Genomic DNA, 20,591 nt, shown 5'->3' on the forward strand with positions numbered 1-20,591 from the left:
TAAAGTCCAAGGCATAGAATGCAATACATTCTATTTTAATGCAATCAGAGAATGGAATAACCTTCCTGACTATATTAAACAAATTTCCAACACATCTAAATTTATAACTGAATTGAAACAATATTTCAAATTTAAACATAAATTATTATTTTGCCATTATATCAGATGTTTTGCTTATATATTTATGAACCCCGTCTCATAATGTTTGTTTTGTTAAAATTATAATTACTATCTTTTTAGGGACCACATTGGAATTAAGTTGTTTTACTTTAAACGACTTTATGTGTTTTCCCGTGCATCGTCAGACTTCATTAATCCCGCCATTTTTATTTGCTTTTTTGATGTATTTTAATATTTAAGGTGATAATATATATTATTGATGTATTTTATTATGTTATGTATTGAGATGCCAAATAAATGAAAGAAAAAGAAAGAAATGAACACGGAGTGAGATATCGTAGTTGTTGTGATTAAAAGAAGATACATCGGTGTTTAATCGCTTTCCATTTTATTTGGTCACATAAAGATAATCCTCAATCAATATAATATGCGCAGAACAGGTCTTACGAAAACCATGGTTAAGGGTTATGTCTTTTTTAAAGTAGGACTCCAGTCACCTGGCCTACACTCCTTAACAACAAATATGGACACCTGTTCTACATAAAGAGGTCAAAAAACAAAATGGACTTGAATCTAAAGACCAAATACAGAGTCTCTATTGTTGTTTCTTATAGTATAATCAATCATAAGCTAATAAAAGTTTACGTGGGTTACCAAACCGGCGGCATTGAACAATCTAGTAATTTGAGAGATAAATTGCCGTCTGCTCCCAAGAATCAGGTGTACCTTCTATGATTCATTTATGTTTATCAAAGTGTTGATTGTTTATTAGAGCAATAAAAAAAAACATTTAAAACTCAATTTGAACATCATAACTTGTAAAGTGTGAACAAAGGGTACAATATATAGGCTATTACGAACAGTGACGACGATAACTCAATTTGAAAAACTTGTATAGTGTGAACAAAGGGTACAATATATAGGCTATTACGAACAGTGACGACGATAACTCAATTTGAAAAACTTGTATAGTGTGAACAAAGGGTACAATATATAGGCTATTACGAACAGTGACGACGAGTGATTTAATAGTGGTTTGTTTGATATTATGAAGAACCTGCTTTTTCGTTCGAATCATCATTATTTTGTTTACATTTCTCTTTTTCTACATCATCTAAATTGTCAAGTTTCTTATTTTTTATTTTCTCTTCCCAATCTTGTCGTTTTCGTTTTCTTATATTTTCCATTCCCTCATGTTTTTTCTCCTCATTACTTTTCTCAACCACTTTGTACATAAACGCGTAAAAATACAGAAGATTATCATAGCGGCCGTCATATGGAATATCGTCGTGCGTTAGATTGTGATAATCAACGAGAAAATAATAAATGGCTTCTATAGTTGCTAGGTAAGTGTTTGGCTTGTCCTTTTGTGTTCTCCAAAAGCAGGTTTCTCTACTGTTCAGTATTATACAAGGTAAACCTAATAAGAACAAAACGTAATGACGTCATATGATTCGTCACAAACCATAACCATTGCTTTTTACTATATTGATATTTTTTCACTAATGTAATCAATAATAATGTTATTGATAATCGTTTCTATAGATATCAAAATATTATTTTATCTTCGTAATGTTAATTCTATTAGAATAGAAGCAGCATTAACATTTATATTGTAATAAAATAATTAATTACCAATAATTCTATCGTAATAACATACTGGATTACCAATAATATTAACCTTTCTATAATTACTGTATGTATTACAAAGTTTCTATCAAAATAAAATATTTATCATAATTTTTTCTATATTGATAAACACTGTATTTTGTTGTTATATTAGTTTTTATAATTTACCTTTCAATCTTTCATCTCTGAATATTTGATTACTTTGATTCCAAGTACTGTCAATAAAAACAACACGTGTGAAAGAGGAATCTATTTGCTCTTTCTTTCCCTCTTTTTTGTCGTCTTTCTTTCCCTCTTTTTTGTCGTCTTTTGGCACTTTAAAAATATCGTCTAATTTCACAGCATCTTTAGATGGAAAAACGAGCACTACCTGCAAGTCAAATATGAAAAATAACAAGGAACATGATAAACTGGGTGTAAAGGAAACAATATATACAAAACATTTTAAAAAATGAAAGAAAACTTGACTGTAATGATTTACCTTCTCAGAAGAATAAAAATCCGGAATACATAATAATAATAATAATAAGGTGTAGATAGTAACATCATTGGGTGGTATAAACCCAGCAATGAAAGAAAACTTAATGATGACTATATAATGATTTACCTTTTCAGATGACTCAAAATCTGGAATACATGGAAAGGTGTAGATAGTAACATCATTGGGTGATATTAACCCAGCATGTACTGCTGTGCTTTTGCCATCTATTTCTTTTGGATGTTTTATTATGTCGATTTTTAATGGTAACTACAAAGAAAATAATGAATATATAAATATAAAAAAAAATATAATATTGATAATATAAAATCAATAAATGTATTTAATTTATAACATAACCATATTCCAAAAAAATTATATTTTCCTCCAAAAACATTTAAAAAAATGAAGATTAATCGAATATTGAATAGGCCATTTTGCAGTTTTAATCAAGTTATTTACTTCTATAGAAACAAACCAATAAAATGGCATATTCAACAACATTTTTTTTATAGTTACTGTCATTATTATTTAGTAGGCCTAATAATGATAATACTGTATTATTATTATTATTTATTATTATATAGCGTATCTAGTTAGGTTCAGTAGTAAGTTGGCCTACCCCCTCTATTGGTTGATGTCAGATTAATTTGATAATTACCAATCCGTCTTTAGTTAGGTATTGTTAGAAATTAAAAGTAAACATTTACCTTTACTTGTGGAACTTTATCTTTTAGTTCTTCAACCAGTACATAACAAGTATAGCAATAAAACTTTCTTGATGCTTTGCAATTTGGACATGGAGATCGTCCATTCATTGACTCGAGGATAGAATGCGATGCTAATTTCAAGTTTTTAAGAAGCAAACCCCCACTGGCTCTTCTATCTTCATCCATGTTCACCTTTAGAATGATTCAAATGAATTAATTAAAAAATGATGGGTAGACTTAGGCTAAAACTATGGGAATACAGTATTACAAGCAACAAAAAATATTTTACAGGAGGCTGACATTTTAATGTGTGTGTTTGTTAAATCAATACTCTACTGTAAAAACTTTGTGTAATTTCTTTTGCAAAAAAATAATTAAAACATAATATAGGAATGGAAAAAATATGCATTAATGCATTTTTTTTAGTTTGGATTTATTTATTGAATACACTAAACGTAAATAAAAAATACGTTGTTTTTTTATGGTATAAAGATTTTTATTGGCGCGTGTGTGGATGCGTCCTTCGGTAATGAGGGCGCTATATACGTAAACATTACATTACTAAACTAACACCAACCATTAACTAGGCTAGCCGTTTAGATTGCTTTTTAAACTCCTTCTGCCTGCAGGTATATGGGAAGTACAGTGTATATAAATTTAATTAAAAGAAAGGGTAAGATATTTTGATATTATACACTTGAGTTAGTTGAGTGTACGTATATTGGGTGCCAAACCTGGCTGGGCTGAATCGTCCCTGCTGGGCCTAGCCTGCCTGCTGGTGGTGCAGTGTGGACCGATTCAGTCAAGAATCCGCGCGGGACGATTCGGTCATCACACACAGCCAGGCGCGCTACATATCGATCAACAGAAATCAATAAAATGACAGTTCAAGGCCGGTTCTACACTCCCCATAATCTGGAATGGATTGTTTTTTTTAAATAATTTGTTGTTGTTGTACTTGCTTGGCTTTAAATAATAATTATAGTCATTCTAATTTCAGATAATTACTATTAATGTTATTAAATACTGTACTGGTTTTGTAAATCATTATGATTACGATACGAGGGACAAGTAAACAAATAATTATTATGCATTTATCTTTTTTAAAGGCAGCAGCAAGAAGCATGAATGTGGATAATGCTCTGCAGGAATTGGGCATGCTCAGTGTTGTAACAGACAGCCGTAAACAATTTCTGCTGGAGAAAAGTAGGAAAAATGAAAGAGAAAGGAAAAATGAAAGAGAAAGCAAAAAAAGTTCTTCCAGTTACCAAGTTCTTTGCATGAATCCAACATTTGTTACAGGTTTGGGCCCCATCAAATATGTTCCACAAGAAGGAATAACTGAAAGCGATGAAGCTCAGAAAAGTCCCAGTTGTTCAACAACAACAAGAATGGAGAGGCAAGAGAACTATAGTAAAGCTACTCGGGAAAGGCGATTTAGAAAGTATTATCTCAAGCCGTATTACAATCCAAGACGTTTTGAGACAAAAATGGAAACTGATGAGGATGATGTCACATTCACAGAGAATTCTAACCAATCAAACCTTGCTTGTATTAGATCTATACGTCGTAGAAGATCAAAATCTCTAGATGACATTAAACTTGTAAAAGATGTACAGCAAAAGAAAGATGTTGAAAAAGTTGCTAAAGTTATGCAAAATCTAACTGTAAAGTAAATCTAGTATTATTATGCTACAGAAGAATTGAGATCGTGAAAATAGTTTATGTAGTAGTCAAAAGGTGGATGATAGGCCAAATGAAATTTAAGCAAGTGGTTGTAACTACTTGTCTTTTAGTTTCAATTTGAACATTTTCCTTATACTGTTTGTTAATGTTGTCTACTTTTTTCTACTGTTTAAAAGCTATTTATATAACTATGCAAGATGTACTTTGGTACATAGCAATTGTAGCATTTATAGTTTTTGTTCTTGTGAAGAGTATAATAGTTATTTAAATAGAAAGAGGCATATTAATCGGATTCAGTGGCTCCCTATATTTTTTTTAAGTAATAAAGAAAACCTCTATATCATTTTCTTTTTGTTTAACATTATTTATAACTTATTTATTCATCTTGATTTATTTTTATCTTTAATTTATTGTGCAATTGTTGAATGACAAGTTATATGTTTGCTTTTTATACTTATTTTAAGCAATAAATGTATAAAAACCAAGTTTGTTGATTGATTACGTTATTTCAGAATAAAAATTCCATATACAACGAAACAATACTTTAAAGAAAACCAAATACAGTACTACTAGAGTTGAAAATCATAATAGTGAAATAAGCACAGCCTTATCATTTATCTACATTTTTACATACAAGTTTGCCATTGGTGTATTTTCCTTCCTGGTCTTCCCTTATGCGGTTTAAATTAGCTGAAACGAAGGCATCTCATATTACACTTAGTCGTGTAAAGAAGGCCCTTCACATAAATAATGATGATGTTAAGTGCCATTATAAAGAAATACACATTCAATGTTTATATTCTAATATCAAGGAACTAAAATATTTATTGGTAAAATCGGTCAAAATAACTTTATTACTGGAACTAATGGGTGATTACGAAATTAATTTATAATTATATGTTATACAAAAATCTCAAAATAGTTCGCATAAAATTCTCTGACACTGAATATTGCAGAATTTTGAAGCATTCCCATTAAAATATTCCATTATTAATAACTTATATACTAACTAATACATGTACGCCTAGATACAGTAGCTTACATTGTATATACTTACTACTATATTAAATATTGTGGACATTTCATTGTAAATCATATTTACAGGCAACATAGAGCAATGATTATAGTAAGTAAATATGTAAAATATTCAGTAATATAATTTAGTATGAGAATTCCATTTGTTGATCAAGGTGAACAAATGTGACACGTATGCAGTGTAGCATATAAAGTGAATACAACATAGCAACATACTGTACAAGGTGAAAGTGAGATAAACTAGGATTGAGTAGGCTGTGTAGCATACAAGGTGAAAGTGAGGTAAACTAGGATTTAGTAGGCTGTGTAGCATACAAGGTGAAAGTGAGATAACTAGGATTTAGTAGGCTGTGTAGCATACAAGGTGAAAGTGAGATAAACTAGGATTTAGTAGGCTGTGTAGCATACAAGGTGAAAGTGAGATAAACTAGGATTTAGTAGGCTGTGTAGCATACAAGGTGAAAGTGAGATAAACTAGGATTTAGTAGGCTGTGTAGCATACAAGGTGAAAGTGGGATAAACTAGGATTTAGTAGGCTGTGTAGCATACAAGGTGAAAGTGAGATAAACTAGGATTTAGTAGGCTGTGTAGCATACAAGGTGAAAGTGAGATAAACTAGGATTTAGTAGGCTGTGTAGCATACAAGGTGAAAGTGAGATAAACTAGGATTGAGTAGGCTGTATAGCATACAAGGTGAAAGTGAGATAAACTTGGATTTAGTAGGCTGTGTAGCATACAAGGTGAAAGTGAGATAAACTAGGATTGAGTAGGCTGTATAGCATACAAGGTTAAAGTGAGATAAACTAGGATTTAGTAGGCTGTGTAGCATACAAGGTGAAAGTGAGATAAACTAGGATTTAGTAGGCTGTGTAGCATACAAGGTGAAAGTGAGATAAACTAGGATTTAGTAGGCTGTGTAGCATACAAGGTGAAAGTGAGATAAACTAGGATTGAGTAGACTGTGTAGCATACAAGGTTAAAGTGAGATAAACTTGGATTTGTATAGCATATGATGTGAAAAATGAGATATGGAATGTAGTAGCATACAAGGTAAAAGTAACAATTTGATGTAACAGCTGTGTTTACATTGCATAAATTTGTACTAATTCTAAGCATCCATCAAATGAGCATCTCACAATCTTCCTCATCATCTGAGTTACAGATATCTGTTCTGATCCACTTGCCTATTGACAATGCCAATGCTGCTACCCATCTGCAAAGACACATTTAAACTAGTACTTTTATGTATGTAGTAGTGTATTATGTATATAAATCATATTAAAATTAACTGAAATAGGATGAGGATAAAACTGAGATGACTAGTTTGGAGCAGGAACACTAGTAGACCAAAACCCAGTACCGTTTTGATTTTACGATCATTCGGGAAATTACCTCACAACAAATATTTTCACATTCAATCGGGTTAAAAATTAAAATATTTTTCTTTTATTATAAAGTATGAAACAGAGTTAATAGCTAGCACATGCAAAACATACCGTTTTCGGTCAGTTTCATGGTCTGCCTGGAAATGGTATGTTCTTAGCTCTGGTTCAGGTGGTATTAAGTCAAACAAAAACTTCTTATTATTTGTACCAATTTCTTGGATTGTGTAACCATGGAAATGAACAACACCTGAAATAAAAACATTAAATTTAATTTAAAAGATTTAATATAGACAACTAAATTGGAAAGACCAATTAAGAAAGAGAGAGACTTACCAATAGCTTTTTGAGAACTGTTATTCTCATAATAATACATGCATGCATCTTTGAGGACAAAGAATCTACGCTTCCAGTTTTTACGATGTGCACCTTGCTTTGTTAAGTATCCTGTACATTCAGGGTTATTAATTGATAATGCTGAAATTTGAACATTATGTGAACTGATTCCCATCCAAATATTAGAATTTATAGTTTGATGTGTAGCATCGGTGATATCAGAAGTCCATCTGTAAACAGTTGTTTTGAATAAAAAGAAAAAAAAACAAGTTTAACCATTTTGTAATAATTGAAGATGAAAAACAAGAAAAAAGAGCAAATATTTGAATATATTTATTTTATGATTTAAATATATATTTTCCCCCTGAAAAAGTAATTTTTTTGTTGAAAATTCCAATATGTTCCATAATAGTTATTCACTTTGACCAAAAATTGGAACCAAACAAAAAATATTTGCCTGAAAAAACTGAAATTTAAAACAAAAAATAGTCAAATTGGCTGCCGTTGAATTTAGCGGTTTGTTTTGTCTTTTTATATCTTTGGATATCTATTAAAACTACAAAATGGCCTATTCAAAATCTGATTTGATCAATCTTAATTAATCTTTTCATGTTTTTGTATTCTGTCACATTAGGTTGTGTCTATGTATGAGCAGTAGTAGTAAAATCTAAGCACTTTACACAATCATATCATCATCATCCGTTACGCTATTCGTCTTGGGTAGACATTGGGTACGCTAATCGTTTCCATGACTCTCTTTCGGTGGTCTGATGGTCTGTCATTAATTTTGCGATCGATGTATTTGCTTTTTTGAGTTCTTTATTTATGTTTCCTATCCAGGTAGTTTTTGGTCTGCCCACTGGTCTTTTAACTTTTCGAATGGATTCTGTCAACGCTAATTTGGCTGGAGTGTCCATCGGAAGCCTTAGCATATGTCCGGTCCATTTGTATTTTCTTTTCCTTATTATGTTTGACCATTTTAGTTCTTTCGTTCTGCTATATAGTTCTATATTTCTGATTGTATACGGCCACTTAATTTTTATAATTTTTCTTAATAATTTCCTATGAAAACAGTCAATTTCGTCCTCTTGTTTTTTGGTTATTGTCCATAATTCTGAGTTGTACATGAATATGCTTCTGACGTATACATTGAATAGTCTCATTCTTACTTCTAGTGATAAGTTTTTGCGTGTTAGAATTTCTTTGTAGTTGTTGAAGGCTGATATTGCGAGTTGTTTTCGGCGTTTCATATCGTTATCTGTGTCAATCATATAATACAATCATATAGTACAAATATAAATTAGTCTTACCTGTTGAATTCCTCTTTAGATTGAGTGTAAAAGTAATATGTTTTAGCTTTAAACTTCTTCAGCTTGAATGCAAATGGTTTATCAATGTTGAATGCTTTTGCAACAGTGTAATTGGCAAGAACAATTGCACCTAGTGGATCTATATCCTAAAGAAAGTATACATAAAAAGTAAAATAAAGAGAAATATACAACACATATTTATGTTTATATTAAATAATAAGTGGTATTAATTGTACCTGTTGAGTTTTGTAATAGTACAAGCAGTTGTCTTGTTTAAGAACAAACCAACGTCTCTTCCAGGACTGCATTATTCCACTGTCACCTCTCTTGTACATATACCCTGACATCACTGCTTGATCTGAAGCAACATTTAAACTGTTGCATACATTCGTGCCAACTACTAGCATTAACTCATCCTTCTCTATAAAAATAAAATTATATAAACTAATTTTAAATCTTATAGTAAATGCTATTATGAAATTAAATTTAAAAAATAACAATCATAATTTTTTTAAATCTAATTTCTAGAGTTTAAATCAAATTCTGTAGACGTCAGAGTGTTGGAATCTCAAGGGTTGGCTTGTGGGAAAAATGGTACTTGGAGGTAATCTAAGGTTTCTGGTGTGGGTTAGACTTTGATGGAAGACTTTGATGGTGGTTGTCCAAAACAATAAAAGGAAGCTATATACCAGAAGAGGTCTAATTACTTATTTACCATTTTGACTTGATGCAAGCTTAACAACCTCAGAATGCGGTGCTCTGCTAACATCATTTCCATTAATACTAAGAATTACATCACCAACTTTAATTCCTGCTTCTTCAGCTGCACCACCTGTGTAATAATTAAACAATAAATTCATTCAGTTTGATTTCACACAAATATTAGAATGGGAATTCCCCATACAGTACCATGAGTTTTAAATAATGTTCATTTAGTATATTTTAGGCTTTAAAAAACAATTATTACCTTTATCAACCTCAGTCACAACAACAGGGCGACTTCTTTGAATACGCAGACCAAATAGACCATTCTTCTTATTTAAACATATATCTCTTTCCCTTGCTGGAAGACAAATGAATATTGTTACCTTTTAACACATTAATAATACCTTGTGCTGTACTATCATATATTCTACATACCATACATAGACACTCTTTGATAGTCAATCTCAGAGCATTTTCGTACAATGCTTGTTTTAACTTGTATTTTGAACTCTTTTTCTGAGGCTGTAGTTGAGATAGAACTTGTATCATCTTTAAACGCATCATCTTCTTCTTTATTATTCTTATAATCTGTTTAAAAGGGATTAAAATGATCAATACAAAAGATTATAATACTTTAAAATTATTATATATATCTATAGCAGCAATAATAATAAAAAACATATGTATAAGTAAATACTGTATGGTACTTTAGTATTACTGTACTGTACAGTAATTGATTGCATTGTATCCATATTTTACTGCATGATAACATTTTAAAACTTACCATGACCTTGACTCTGCAACTTAGCATTTAATTCATCATCATCACCAATGTACACCCACGTCCAACCACGAAAGTGCATTTCAGCATCAAAGTATTGATCATCAGTATCAGAATCTTCATATTGATCATTGGTAATGTCATCTCTCAAATAACCATCATCAGGAAAGTCTGGTGTTGCTAATTGTTTCAAACTCTGTTTACGATGTTCTTTAACGATTCCTGAACGACAACTGTCTGTTTGTTTATTGCGTATGACTATTTTATCTGCATTGTTGTTTCCAACTGGTGAATCACCCACATCACAAGACAGTTGATGGTTTGCTGTTCTGTAGTCTGTTTCTGAATGATCCCTTCTAACAAGGTCACTTCTATTCTGCTGACCCATTGATCTCATAGTAATTTGTGATTGATTTATATCAACTTGTGTAGCTGATCCCAAATGTTCTGCCTCATTGCCCTTTTCATCTTTTACTGATCTCCTCCTGGGCTTTGGTGGTGGTGTTGGTAAACTCATACTCCTGTTTGTTTTAGGTGGATTTGACTGTATATCATTTTCTATTGACGATTCACTCAGTTGAGACTGAATTCTTGGTGGTTTTGGTGGTGCAATAAAAAATCCTCCGCCAAATCCTGTTTGTACCTTTTGGTGCTGTAAGTCACTTGAATTTGTAGTCAATTCCCTATTTTCTAAAGCTTCAGGATAATGTTTCAATTGTGTAGTATTTTGGTTCATGCCACTGGCCTGTTGTGTTTGTTCAACTTCAAATACATTGTTATTTTGAACAGAGTCCTTTCTAGCTGGATTTCTAGCTTTTTTCTGTGAATTCTTAGAGCTTGTTTGTCTAGAATATTCCTCCATGAACTCCTCCTTTGAATACTCTGGATGGTCTCCTTTCTTTTTCCACCTCATGTTGTCTCCTTCTTCTAACCCAGATGAGGAATCTTCTGAAAATGAATTCCTTGGAGTGGTGTCAGTACTTTCTGAACTATCTGGCAAGATTGGATCAGAAGATCTGAAATCTGAATATTTTAAAACACCAGGGTCTTCTTCTAATTCAGATGTAGTATTCCCCACAAATGAATTCCTTGGAGTTGTGTCAGTACTTTCTAAACTATCTGGCAAGATTGGATCAGAAGATCTAAAATCAGAATATTTTAAAACACCAGGGTCTTCTTCTAATGCAGATGTAGTATTCCCCACAAATGAATTCCTTGGAGTTGTGTCAGTACTTTCTAAACTATCTGGCAAGATTGGATCAGAAGATCTAAAATCAGAATATTTTAAAACACCAGGGTCTTCTTCTAATTCAGATGTAGTATTCCCCACAAATGAATTCCTTGGAGTTGTGTCAGTACTTTCTAAACTATCTGGCAAGATTGGATCAGAAGATCTAAAATCAGAATATTTTAAAACACCAGGGTCTTCTTCTAATGCAGATGTAGTATTCCCCACAAATGAATTCCTTGGAGTTGTGTCAGTACTTTCTAAACTATCTGGCAAGATTGGATCAGAAGATCTGAAATCAGAATATTTTAAAACACCAGGGTCTTCTTCTAATTTTGTCTTTCTTTTTTCACAATTACAAACTGTCAAAACAGAATTAGATTCATTGATTCCACTTCTGGTAATGCTTTCTAATAATTCATTGCATTCAACAACATTTATATTTGTACTGACTTGTGCATCCTCTGCTTTATATTCTTCAGTTAATAAACAAGATGTTGTTTTTGGTACATTTAAAGTGTTTGTTGTTAAGTCAGTATTATCTATATAAAACCCCAAGCACTTCTGAGATTCCTTAATCAAATCATTGAGTTCATCTTCAAGAGATTCATCAATTGTGCCTTCTAAATCATGAACTGTTGAAGATAAACAATTCTCGTACACTTCCTCATTAAATTTACTTGCTTTCAAACTTTTGGATGATTCTGCAATGAAATTTAAACATATTTTATATCAACTTTTTACAAAATAAACTTAACTGTACAGTATATCATCTGTTTTTAAAATTAAAGTTGACTGTCAAATATAGGAGAATAGTATTTTCACAAATTCATATGAAATATCAATTATGTTAAATCAGGCTATCATTTATGACTTGGAGTCATCAAACACAGTATGGAATGTTAATACCTATCTACTTGCATAGTGCTTTGTAACTACCAAAATAAGCCACTTTGCTGGCTACTGTCGCCTATCAAATGTCAATTTAAGCTATTGAAATCCCACTCAAGCCCAAGTGACCCTGTTGGATATTAAATACTCAAGCTATGTAAAAGAGGTATATAAAACACCAAACATTTTGATGTTTCAATGGTAAGAATATAAACAGAGTGGTGATTAAACGACAATGTAATGTATGAACATAAAAGAGCATAAAACACCAAACATTTATGCTTCTCTCATAAGATAATTAACAATGTAGTTAAGAGTTATAAACATAAATATAGATTCATTTATTAAAGGACAATGCAGGGTAATGTATACACGTTATGATTTTAAGATAACATTAATATGTAAATGGCATCTAGCATTCAAGCAACAGACAATCTAACCTGAAGAATAAATTATAGCAACAGCCAATGTAACTTAAATAAGAAATTATATAGCAACAGAAAGTAAAAAGTATAAATTATAGCAACAGACAATTAAATCTTAAAGAAGACAGTAGCAACAAACAATCTAACTTAGAAGTAAGTACAGGTGTATATAACTAAGCAACTACCAATTTGACAATAACTTACAGATTAGAATCAATCCAACATCATAGGTTAAACACCACCCAAGACTATTTTAATTTACCAACAGGAAAGAACATTTTGAAGACAATATCCCCCTGCAGCAAGTTTTAAAGCCAAAATATGACCTTCTTTCTGCATGACCAAGCTGATCTTTTAAACTATCAGCGGTAGGTCGCATTGTATGTTTTTACAATATGCTACCATAATAAGGGATAATAGGCTTTACAAGTTCAAACCATATTTATTTGACTTTCCTTGTTGAGGAACCTACATGATATGGAAGACTGAATACATACTTAAAAGATTTATGAATCAAAACTTAAATTTCAAAATCTAGTGACAACTCAAAATGTTCCTTCCTCAATTTTATTGTTAAGTCTAGACTTAAAATGAATTGCATAATACACCTGATAATACAGTGGATTTCATATTAGACATTAATAGACTAAAGTTCAACCAAAGTTCACGTAAATATTGCATTTTTCATGTATACTTAAGATGACATTATGTCAAGTGATGAAGTTTTTATGTAGTGTGTATGTAGTTCAAACTCCAATCAAATATTTGTACAGTGATAAAGATTTAGACAATGTTCCATGGATTTTTTTGGAAAAACGCATAGGGAAATTGAATATACCCTTCATAGTAGGCCTACTGTACCCTAACTCATCTATAATTTTTAAAGTGTATAAACTACTTGCAAGGAAAGTTTGTTCTTATATTATGTTAATATTTCATGCAATACTTACCCACTGTATGTCCAGTGCATGACATAGTTTCCATGATGGGTTAGATATTAAAAGCTGAAAATATGCATAATTAAAATATATTTATAAAAAAGAGCAAAGCATGCAACATAAAACATGCTAAAAATGGATTAGAAAATGACATACAAACATGACATTATTAGGAACATACTAAAACATTAATACCACTAATGGTAAGCATTGGTTTTAGTCAATTGCCAACAAAAATTTTTAATTTGTAACAAATACAGTAGAATGCATTTAAAACCAAATTTTATTTTATCAAGTACAACAAGTTGATTGAAGCTAGCTTCTTCTAAAATATTTCACTGGTATTTCCTGCTTTCAATTGACATCTTTTGTTTGTTGTCTTTTCTGTTTGTATTATTATTCATATGGAATCTTTAAAGTGTAAAGAACCAATGATGCGATCAAACAACGATGAATATACTGCATGGTTATATAAATAGATCCTGTGTAATATTCATAATGAAGAAATTACGTCAAAACACATTTCAATTATAACAAAAATGCTTTTAAAATACCATAAACATACAATAAAGTACTGTACACTTCTTGTAAAAATCCAGCAAATTTTCAACAAATTATTTTTTTACAAATAATTATTAAATCTATTAAAATAAGGGCGTGTGGTGCAGTATGTTGGACAACTGATCGTGAGATTGTGATTCGAATCCCACTCTCGCCGCATTGCTTGTATCCTTAGGCAAGATACTTTACTTACGTTTGCCTCTCTCCACCCAGGTGTATAAATGGGTACCCGGTTAGATCAAGACACAACTTTGCACTGATTACTAACTGAACTGATCACAAACATTTTTGTCAATTTTATTTAAAACTATCTTAATCCTTTATTTTAAGAATTAATTGCTATGTTCTGAAAAATATACAACAACAAATATATAGGATTGTACATGTTAAACAATGAAAGTCCATCCAGGTAAAGTTGTCATTTAAAATTTACAAATTAAAATAATATTTAAATTAAAATAATTAATTAAAATTAAGTATTATTTAAAAACCCATAAATAAATATATTAATTATTAATGTTATTTAAGAAACTAGATTAGTGTTTTATCCTAAAGCTTTGCAATTTCATTTTGGCTGTTTAAAGTTTTTCTTTTTGCTTATTTTATTTATCCATTGAGATCCAGCCACTGATGCCCACAGAATTGTAATTTTTTCAGTAATTTTCCTTTTGATTTAATAAATCCATATTAAAATAGAATAAGATTTTAATCTTTGAATCACATACTACATTTTTAACATGTGTTATTTTTCAAAAAGATGGTCTAATCTAAAATATATAATTAATAACGATAGTTCAACAACATTCAATATTTTAGTACAAACTCATCATTTGTATGTGCTACACTCTTCTTGTCTGTTCTCCACTTCCCTAGATTTGTTCTGTACTGTTTAAACATTCTGAATAAACATGCATTCACTATACGTGGAAAGAGTACGCTGTGTTACTAGCATTTTGTCATTTTGTGTTTCTTCTGATAGATAGAATACAGTAGAATATGAGAACTGCTGGTGGTCGTCTGTCTCCCTTATCTTTTCTCTGGGTTTTTATTAGAGCACCACCTACTACTACTAGTTATAGCCTGTCCAGTGCAGTAGAGGGCATACTCGTGTAAGGTTTAGGGATAGTCCCTTTTGTGGGCTATTTTTATGAATGTGACACAATACAAGTAATTGAGTCTTACCTTTACATTTAAGGATAAATCAATGTTAATTGTGAAACATATGCTGGCCCTCCCTGACCTATCCTCTTTTGTAAAACATGAGAAACTTACACAAGGTTTAAGTTCACCACGGTGAATCGTCGATACATAACTTAGTTGTTGTACTTTGCTGTTTTCGTCGCGACGACCAATTTGATTGGTCACGCAGCGGCCGCCCTATCATCACCAAGGTAAGCTAACGCGGTGTTCTTAAAATTGAGGGCGCTAAATATAAAATGCAGGAGATCGAAAGAATAATCCCGCAGCCGGCCGCACAGCCACATAAAAATAGATGTTGCGATGAAATATAAATTCAATTTCTTTAAAAAAAACGCCAAACATAAAATTTACGAGATCGAATACAGGTTGAAAATAAATTAAATGAAAAAAAAGATGTTAAATGTGCTCTCCCTGCCTCAGCACTAAGGCCCAGCCACAGCCTTTTGAGGTCGTTTCCAGCACATCATCACCAGTATGCATTGATGTTGTCGCCTCATGATGTGTGGTGGCGGAAAGGCGGACGTATAATTCTGTGAACCCCAAACACAGTTGCTAGCATAGCTTTAACTCTATTCCATCGACCAGCATGGGAATCGAACCCACGACACATACGTGTTGTTACGACGCTCAGGCGACTGTGCTAACTGGTCATTTTGGTTTTAGCAAGGTTAATATATTTATGACGTAATGATGAATTGCGTAATACACGTATAAATAGACTAATAGGGAGGTTTCGCAACCTTACGAATACGATAACGAAAACGGATACGTCATACATTTGTGAAATTTTTGAGCTGATCCCCATTTCATATTCGTAAAGCGTATTCGTGTTGACGAAAATCACCAGTCATATTCGTAACTACAAAACGAGTATAGTTTTTGATCTATTTTGCACATTTTGCATTTGAATTAGGAATGATTCATGATTATAATATAATTATAGATTTATTGAAAGTAATTTACTAAAGTAATTTACTAAAATGCCAGGTCAATTTAGATAAATAGCAGTTTTTAAAGTCCTCACTCCCAGCAATGTTTTAACTGTATATATGAACTGTTTATAAGTTGTTTTGAGACTGTGTAATTTGGTAGTAGTCACTCTCATACTGTAGGCCTACATTTAAAAGTAACACATCCAAATGCCAACTTTAAGTCAATGGCTACCAGATGTCTCTGTGAGACGGTTATTTGAACCAGTACCAGTACTCGCTTTGATGTTACGCTAGGCCTAGGCAGCCAAGCACCAAGCAACACGTACCTGCGCTTCGCTCAAATTTACCGCAGTCATATTTTGGACGCGCCTCAATATTTCGTTGCCATGCGAAACTGATTTTTTTATGGCTTACGAAAACGAATACGTGTGCGTGACGTATCCGTTTTCGTTATCGTATTCGTAAGATTGCGAAACCTCTCTATTATCAGCTGTTCAGTCATGTACTACTTTGTGGCGTACGGGTAATGCTCAGGTTTGAGTGCTCTCAGCTCTAGTAGATTGGGTTCGAACCTCTACCGATGTTTTTTTTAATGGAAAATAATAAGTATTGTTTTTCTTTTATTATTTTTTATTTGTAATATATCCCTTTTACTTCAATCATTGCATGTTGTCTACAGAATAATAATAGCATATAATGTGTCTTTTAGAATTGATTATCAACGTATTTATATAACACAAATCTACTATGTGTTTCAACTGCTCATTTAAATTGGTTAGGTCAACAATGAGAATTAAAATATCAAAATAAACTAGATCATCAAATAATCGTTTACAATTTACAGAGATATATAATACCAATTATTTGTTTCATATTTCAACAAATGTTGTAAATGTTCATAGTTGAGCTCCAATATTTCGTTTCACATTTCAATTATAAGTGCCATTTCCATTTTGTTTTTTCAAAATTGTCTTAGGCTTAGCCCCAGGGAGGGGTAGCAGGCCATGGGGTGGGAGGAGGTGGGGGTTTCACATTACAATTTTCGCACAAAGTCGGTATCTTCTTATCTTACGCATGCGCGGTGGTAACTCAGGCTGGTAATAGTATTATGTTTGGATTAGTCTGTATGAATGAAATACGATCCGAATAGAACTAGCTACATAACACAGTACTGCAATTTGCTGTGTCATTTAATGCGAGTGTTTACACAAAGAAGGACGAACAAGTACTGTAAACAGTAAATCGAAGGGTCACAATTAATAATATGGCTAGCAAACCATTGAAATACGTACTTTTCCTTGGAACTGTACGAGAAAACAGACTTGGATTACGTGTTGCAAAATTTATGCAAAACTTCTTGCTAAAAGCAGGCCACGACGTAGATTTTATGGGTAAGTAACGGGGTAAGTAAGCTAGCCACAATACCAGGGTATCGGGTGTAGGCCATAAATAACACTGTGATTGATCGTCGGTCTTTGATTGCTTTGTGGTATTAGCAGCCGCGCCTTCATCGTGGTGATTTACAGTTTATGAACAATATCAAATTTATTGTGATTGACACCGATCGACAGTACTAATTATTTTGCCAAAAGGCTACGCGATCGCATTGACCTGAGCTATGTATCCGGGTTTTAAATCAAGTTAATGGGTTTTCTAATAAACTAAAGATTAACGTGTTGTTTTTGTAAGAACAAATTTATTATAATTGAATGATAATTTCCACATTTTACTCAAAGCAATTAACTAAATGTAAATTATGTTATTTTAGATGCCCAAGAACTAAATTTGCCACTACTCAAAAAACCTCTTCACTTTTATAAGAATCCATCTGAAGCTCCTCCGTTATTGGTTGATCTGGGAAACAGAATAAAGGAAGCCGACGGTTATGTTGTCATTACTGGAGAGTACAATCATAGCATTCCACCAGCACTTGCTAATCTCTTGGACCACTTCCCAGGCAGCAGCTTTTCATATAAACCTTCAGGAATCGTTTGCTACTCTCCAGGTGAGTATATCATTTATTATTAAGCTGCTGCAATAGTTATCATTATCATAGAGACTGCATTTTATTAAGCTCTAAAATTCTCTTTTTTAGGACAGTATGGAGGAATGAGGGCAGCCATACAGCTCCGTGCTTTATTGGGTGAAATTGGGTGCATCAGTGTGTCAAATATTTTTGGATTACCTCAAACTAACAAGAGTCTGGATGAAGAAGGTAAACCTCTGAATGACCATATGGAGTCTGGAGCAAAGAGACTTCTTACCCAATTAGATTGGCATGCACATGCCATGAGAAACCACCGGGAAGGGTTTGGCATTCCTGGAAAGTAAGATGTCATGGAAACCACCAGGAAGGGTTTGGCATTCCCGGAAAGTAAGATGTCATGGAAACCACCAGGAAGGGTTTGGCCGGCATTCCCGGGAAGTAAGATGTCATGGAAACCACCGGGAAGTGTTTGGCATTCCTGGAAAGTAAGATGTCATGGGAGAAAGTGTGAAATACCAAATTTGTCACCTTTAAAGCTGTACACAGTTTAGTAGATATAGGTATTTTCATGTCATGAGTTGTACTGTTTAGTAGGTATAGGTATTTTCATGTCATGGGTTGTACTGTTTAGTAGATATAGGTATTTTCATGTCATGAGTTGTACTGTTTAGTAGATATAGGTATTTTCATGTCATGAGTTGTAATGTTTTAAAGCTCAGGTACAGGCATGAATTTTAAACATAATATTTGGTTAATTGTATGTAAATGATATATGTGTATAACAGAAAACATGACGAAAAACATGAATTTCCCTTTAAATGGTCAAATACAAAATTTGCCAAAATTCTGCTATAATAGGCACAATTGTTTTTTTTCAGTAGTTAGGTAGTTTAACCTAATGTAATAACATGTCTGGTGACTCCCTAGAAAATAAAAAAAGATGGTGGGTATACGGTGGATCATTTTTGCTATAGCACAAAAATAAAATTCTCAGAAATTGAAATAAAACACCAGGAACGTAAAACTCAAGTTAAGTCATCTGATAACATTTTTAACAGTTTTTTAAAAATGCCTCTCTAGTTAAAACATTTGTGTACAAAAGAATAGCGATTTTAATGTGTAATTTGAACTTATCTCCCACCCCGCCACTTTCAACAAGGTAATACAAATAAAATCCCAAAAATGATGAAACATAGGGGAAACTATAGATCGATAATTATTGGAATGTATGATCAATAGAAATTCTTTGCCCGTACCTGGCCTTTAACAATAAATATGAATATTTGATGAATTTTTGTAAGTACAGTATTTTGTAGGTTTTCAAAATAAATGTGTTTAGAATAGAGTTTTGAGTTTGTTTATAATTTATTTCATAAAAACAGAATAAAACCTATTTAAATATTTAAACATCAATTGTTTTATAGAAATTTTCTTCAGGTGGTACACATTTTTATCAAAAGGAACCAGAAAATAATACACATACTATACACATTATTAATACTATATAATCTACTGGCTGTAGTGAATTTATTCAAAAACAATTTTAAATATGTTAGCAGCATTTTTTACAGAAGTTTATTTTCAAATATGAAATGAGTAGGTTTTGAATGTCTGGTGCATTGTATGTACAATAGTAGTTCTCAGCTAAATCCCAGTTTTGCTGTGTCATTGTTCATTGGCTTAGGCAGACATAAACCTTCTATTCTTTCTTGGTTATTGAATTCAATGCTGTCTGTAAATATGTTGTCTTGGAATGCAATATCAAGCATTGATAGCATAACCAATACATTTTCAGCAGTTCTTCTCTATTGTAATTAAGTTTTAAGTTTCAACTTTTTTACGAGACATTAATTCTTGGACATAATTTGTAAACACCAAGCGAGAATATCATCCAGAGTGGTATAAACACGTAGTAGTAGCGCAGGTCACCGATTTCTTGCAGTCTCAAGCACAACAGAACCTGGAATACAATCTTTAGTAATAAAACAACAAGCATTTGAACTTTTAAGGTCAAACTTTTCAAAGTGTCTGCCTGATCATATCCATTTCTACAATGTCTCATCAAACGAAGGGTCACGTAAGTAACCAATATTGCGTCAAAAAACCAAACAGGAATAAATATTATAAACCAGTTCCATGCCGTTTCTTCATCTAAGCGTAAGGCAACTAAAATCAAGAATATTGAGGTAAAAACAGAAGTGATCATTACTTTGTGTAACAGCGCCATGTTTGTTTTGATTATTTTGTGTGGGGAATC

At 32.2% G+C, this 20,591-nt stretch overlaps 5 protein-coding genes across 8 annotated transcripts in view; 2 read left to right on the forward strand and 3 right to left on the reverse strand.

The window, feature by feature from the left end:
* Positions 1-5,867, reverse strand: part of LOC144840908 (ubiquinol-cytochrome c reductase complex assembly factor 2-like) — an 18,346-nt gene extending 12,479 nt beyond the window's left edge. The window contains exon 1 of the mRNA XM_078696992.1: positions 5,857-5,867. The gene's annotated coding sequence lies outside the window, so the exon portion shown is untranslated. The remainder of the gene's footprint in view (positions 1-5,856) is intronic.
* On the reverse strand, positions 492-3,268 carry LOC144840905 (tRNA-uridine aminocarboxypropyltransferase 1-like). Its single transcript, XM_078696990.1, has 4 exons — positions 2,938-3,268; positions 2,357-2,497; positions 1,918-2,119; positions 492-1,540 (listed from the first exon to the last, which is right to left on the reverse strand). The coding sequence occupies exons 1-4, from the start codon at positions 3,121-3,123 to the stop codon at positions 1,167-1,169; spliced, it is 903 nt and encodes a 300-aa protein (XP_078553116.1). The 5' UTR covers positions 3,124-3,268; the 3' UTR covers positions 492-1,166.
* On the forward strand, positions 3,467-5,030 carry LOC144840906 (uncharacterized). The gene is made up of 2 exons (XM_078696991.1): positions 3,467-3,610; positions 4,047-5,030. The coding sequence occupies exon 2, from the start codon at positions 4,062-4,064 to the stop codon at positions 4,611-4,613; it is 552 nt and encodes a 183-aa protein (XP_078553117.1). The 5' UTR covers positions 3,467-3,610; positions 4,047-4,061; the 3' UTR covers positions 4,614-5,030.
* LOC144840904 (uncharacterized) lies at positions 4,967-15,557 on the reverse strand. 3 transcript variants are annotated; one of them, XM_078696988.1, is made up of 11 exons: positions 15,488-15,557; positions 13,667-13,720; positions 10,176-12,104; positions 9,827-9,979; positions 9,654-9,749; positions 9,402-9,518; positions 8,923-9,107; positions 8,687-8,832; positions 7,377-7,606; positions 7,155-7,290; positions 4,967-6,871 (listed from the first exon to the last, which is right to left on the reverse strand). In XM_078696988.1, the coding sequence occupies exons 2-11, from the start codon at positions 13,698-13,700 to the stop codon at positions 6,778-6,780; spliced, it is 3,120 nt and encodes a 1,039-aa protein (XP_078553114.1). In that variant the 5' UTR covers positions 13,701-13,720; positions 15,488-15,557; the 3' UTR covers positions 4,967-6,777. The 3 variants fall into 3 exon arrangements, with proteins under 3 accessions (XP_078553114.1, XP_078553113.1, XP_078553115.1); XM_078696987.1 differs by having other exon boundaries at positions 15,398-15,554; XM_078696989.1 differs by lacking the exon at positions 15,488-15,557 and adding an exon at positions 15,039-15,245.
* Positions 15,558-17,511: 1,954 nt separating this feature from the next.
* Positions 17,512-19,675, forward strand: LOC144840771 (FMN-dependent NADPH-azoreductase-like). 2 transcript variants are annotated; one of them, XR_013611956.1, is made up of 4 exons: positions 17,512-17,738; positions 18,116-18,352; positions 18,443-18,894; positions 18,975-19,675. XR_013611956.1 is itself a non-coding variant. In XM_078696786.1 (3 exons), the coding sequence occupies exons 1-3, from the start codon at positions 17,612-17,614 to the stop codon at positions 18,676-18,678; spliced, it is 600 nt and encodes a 199-aa protein (XP_078552912.1). In that variant the 5' UTR covers positions 17,512-17,611; the 3' UTR covers positions 18,679-19,675. The 2 variants fall into 2 exon arrangements, 1 of the variants encoding a protein (XP_078552912.1); XM_078696786.1 differs by having other exon boundaries at positions 18,443-19,675.
* Positions 19,676-20,591: the final 916 nt, after the last annotated feature.

Source organism: Antedon bifida, chromosome 4 (genome assembly GCF_963402885.1).
Source record: "Antedon bifida chromosome 4, ecAntBifi1.1, whole genome shotgun sequence".
In the NCBI taxonomy this organism is placed as follows: domain Eukaryota; kingdom Metazoa; phylum Echinodermata; class Crinoidea; order Comatulida; family Antedonidae; genus Antedon; species Antedon bifida.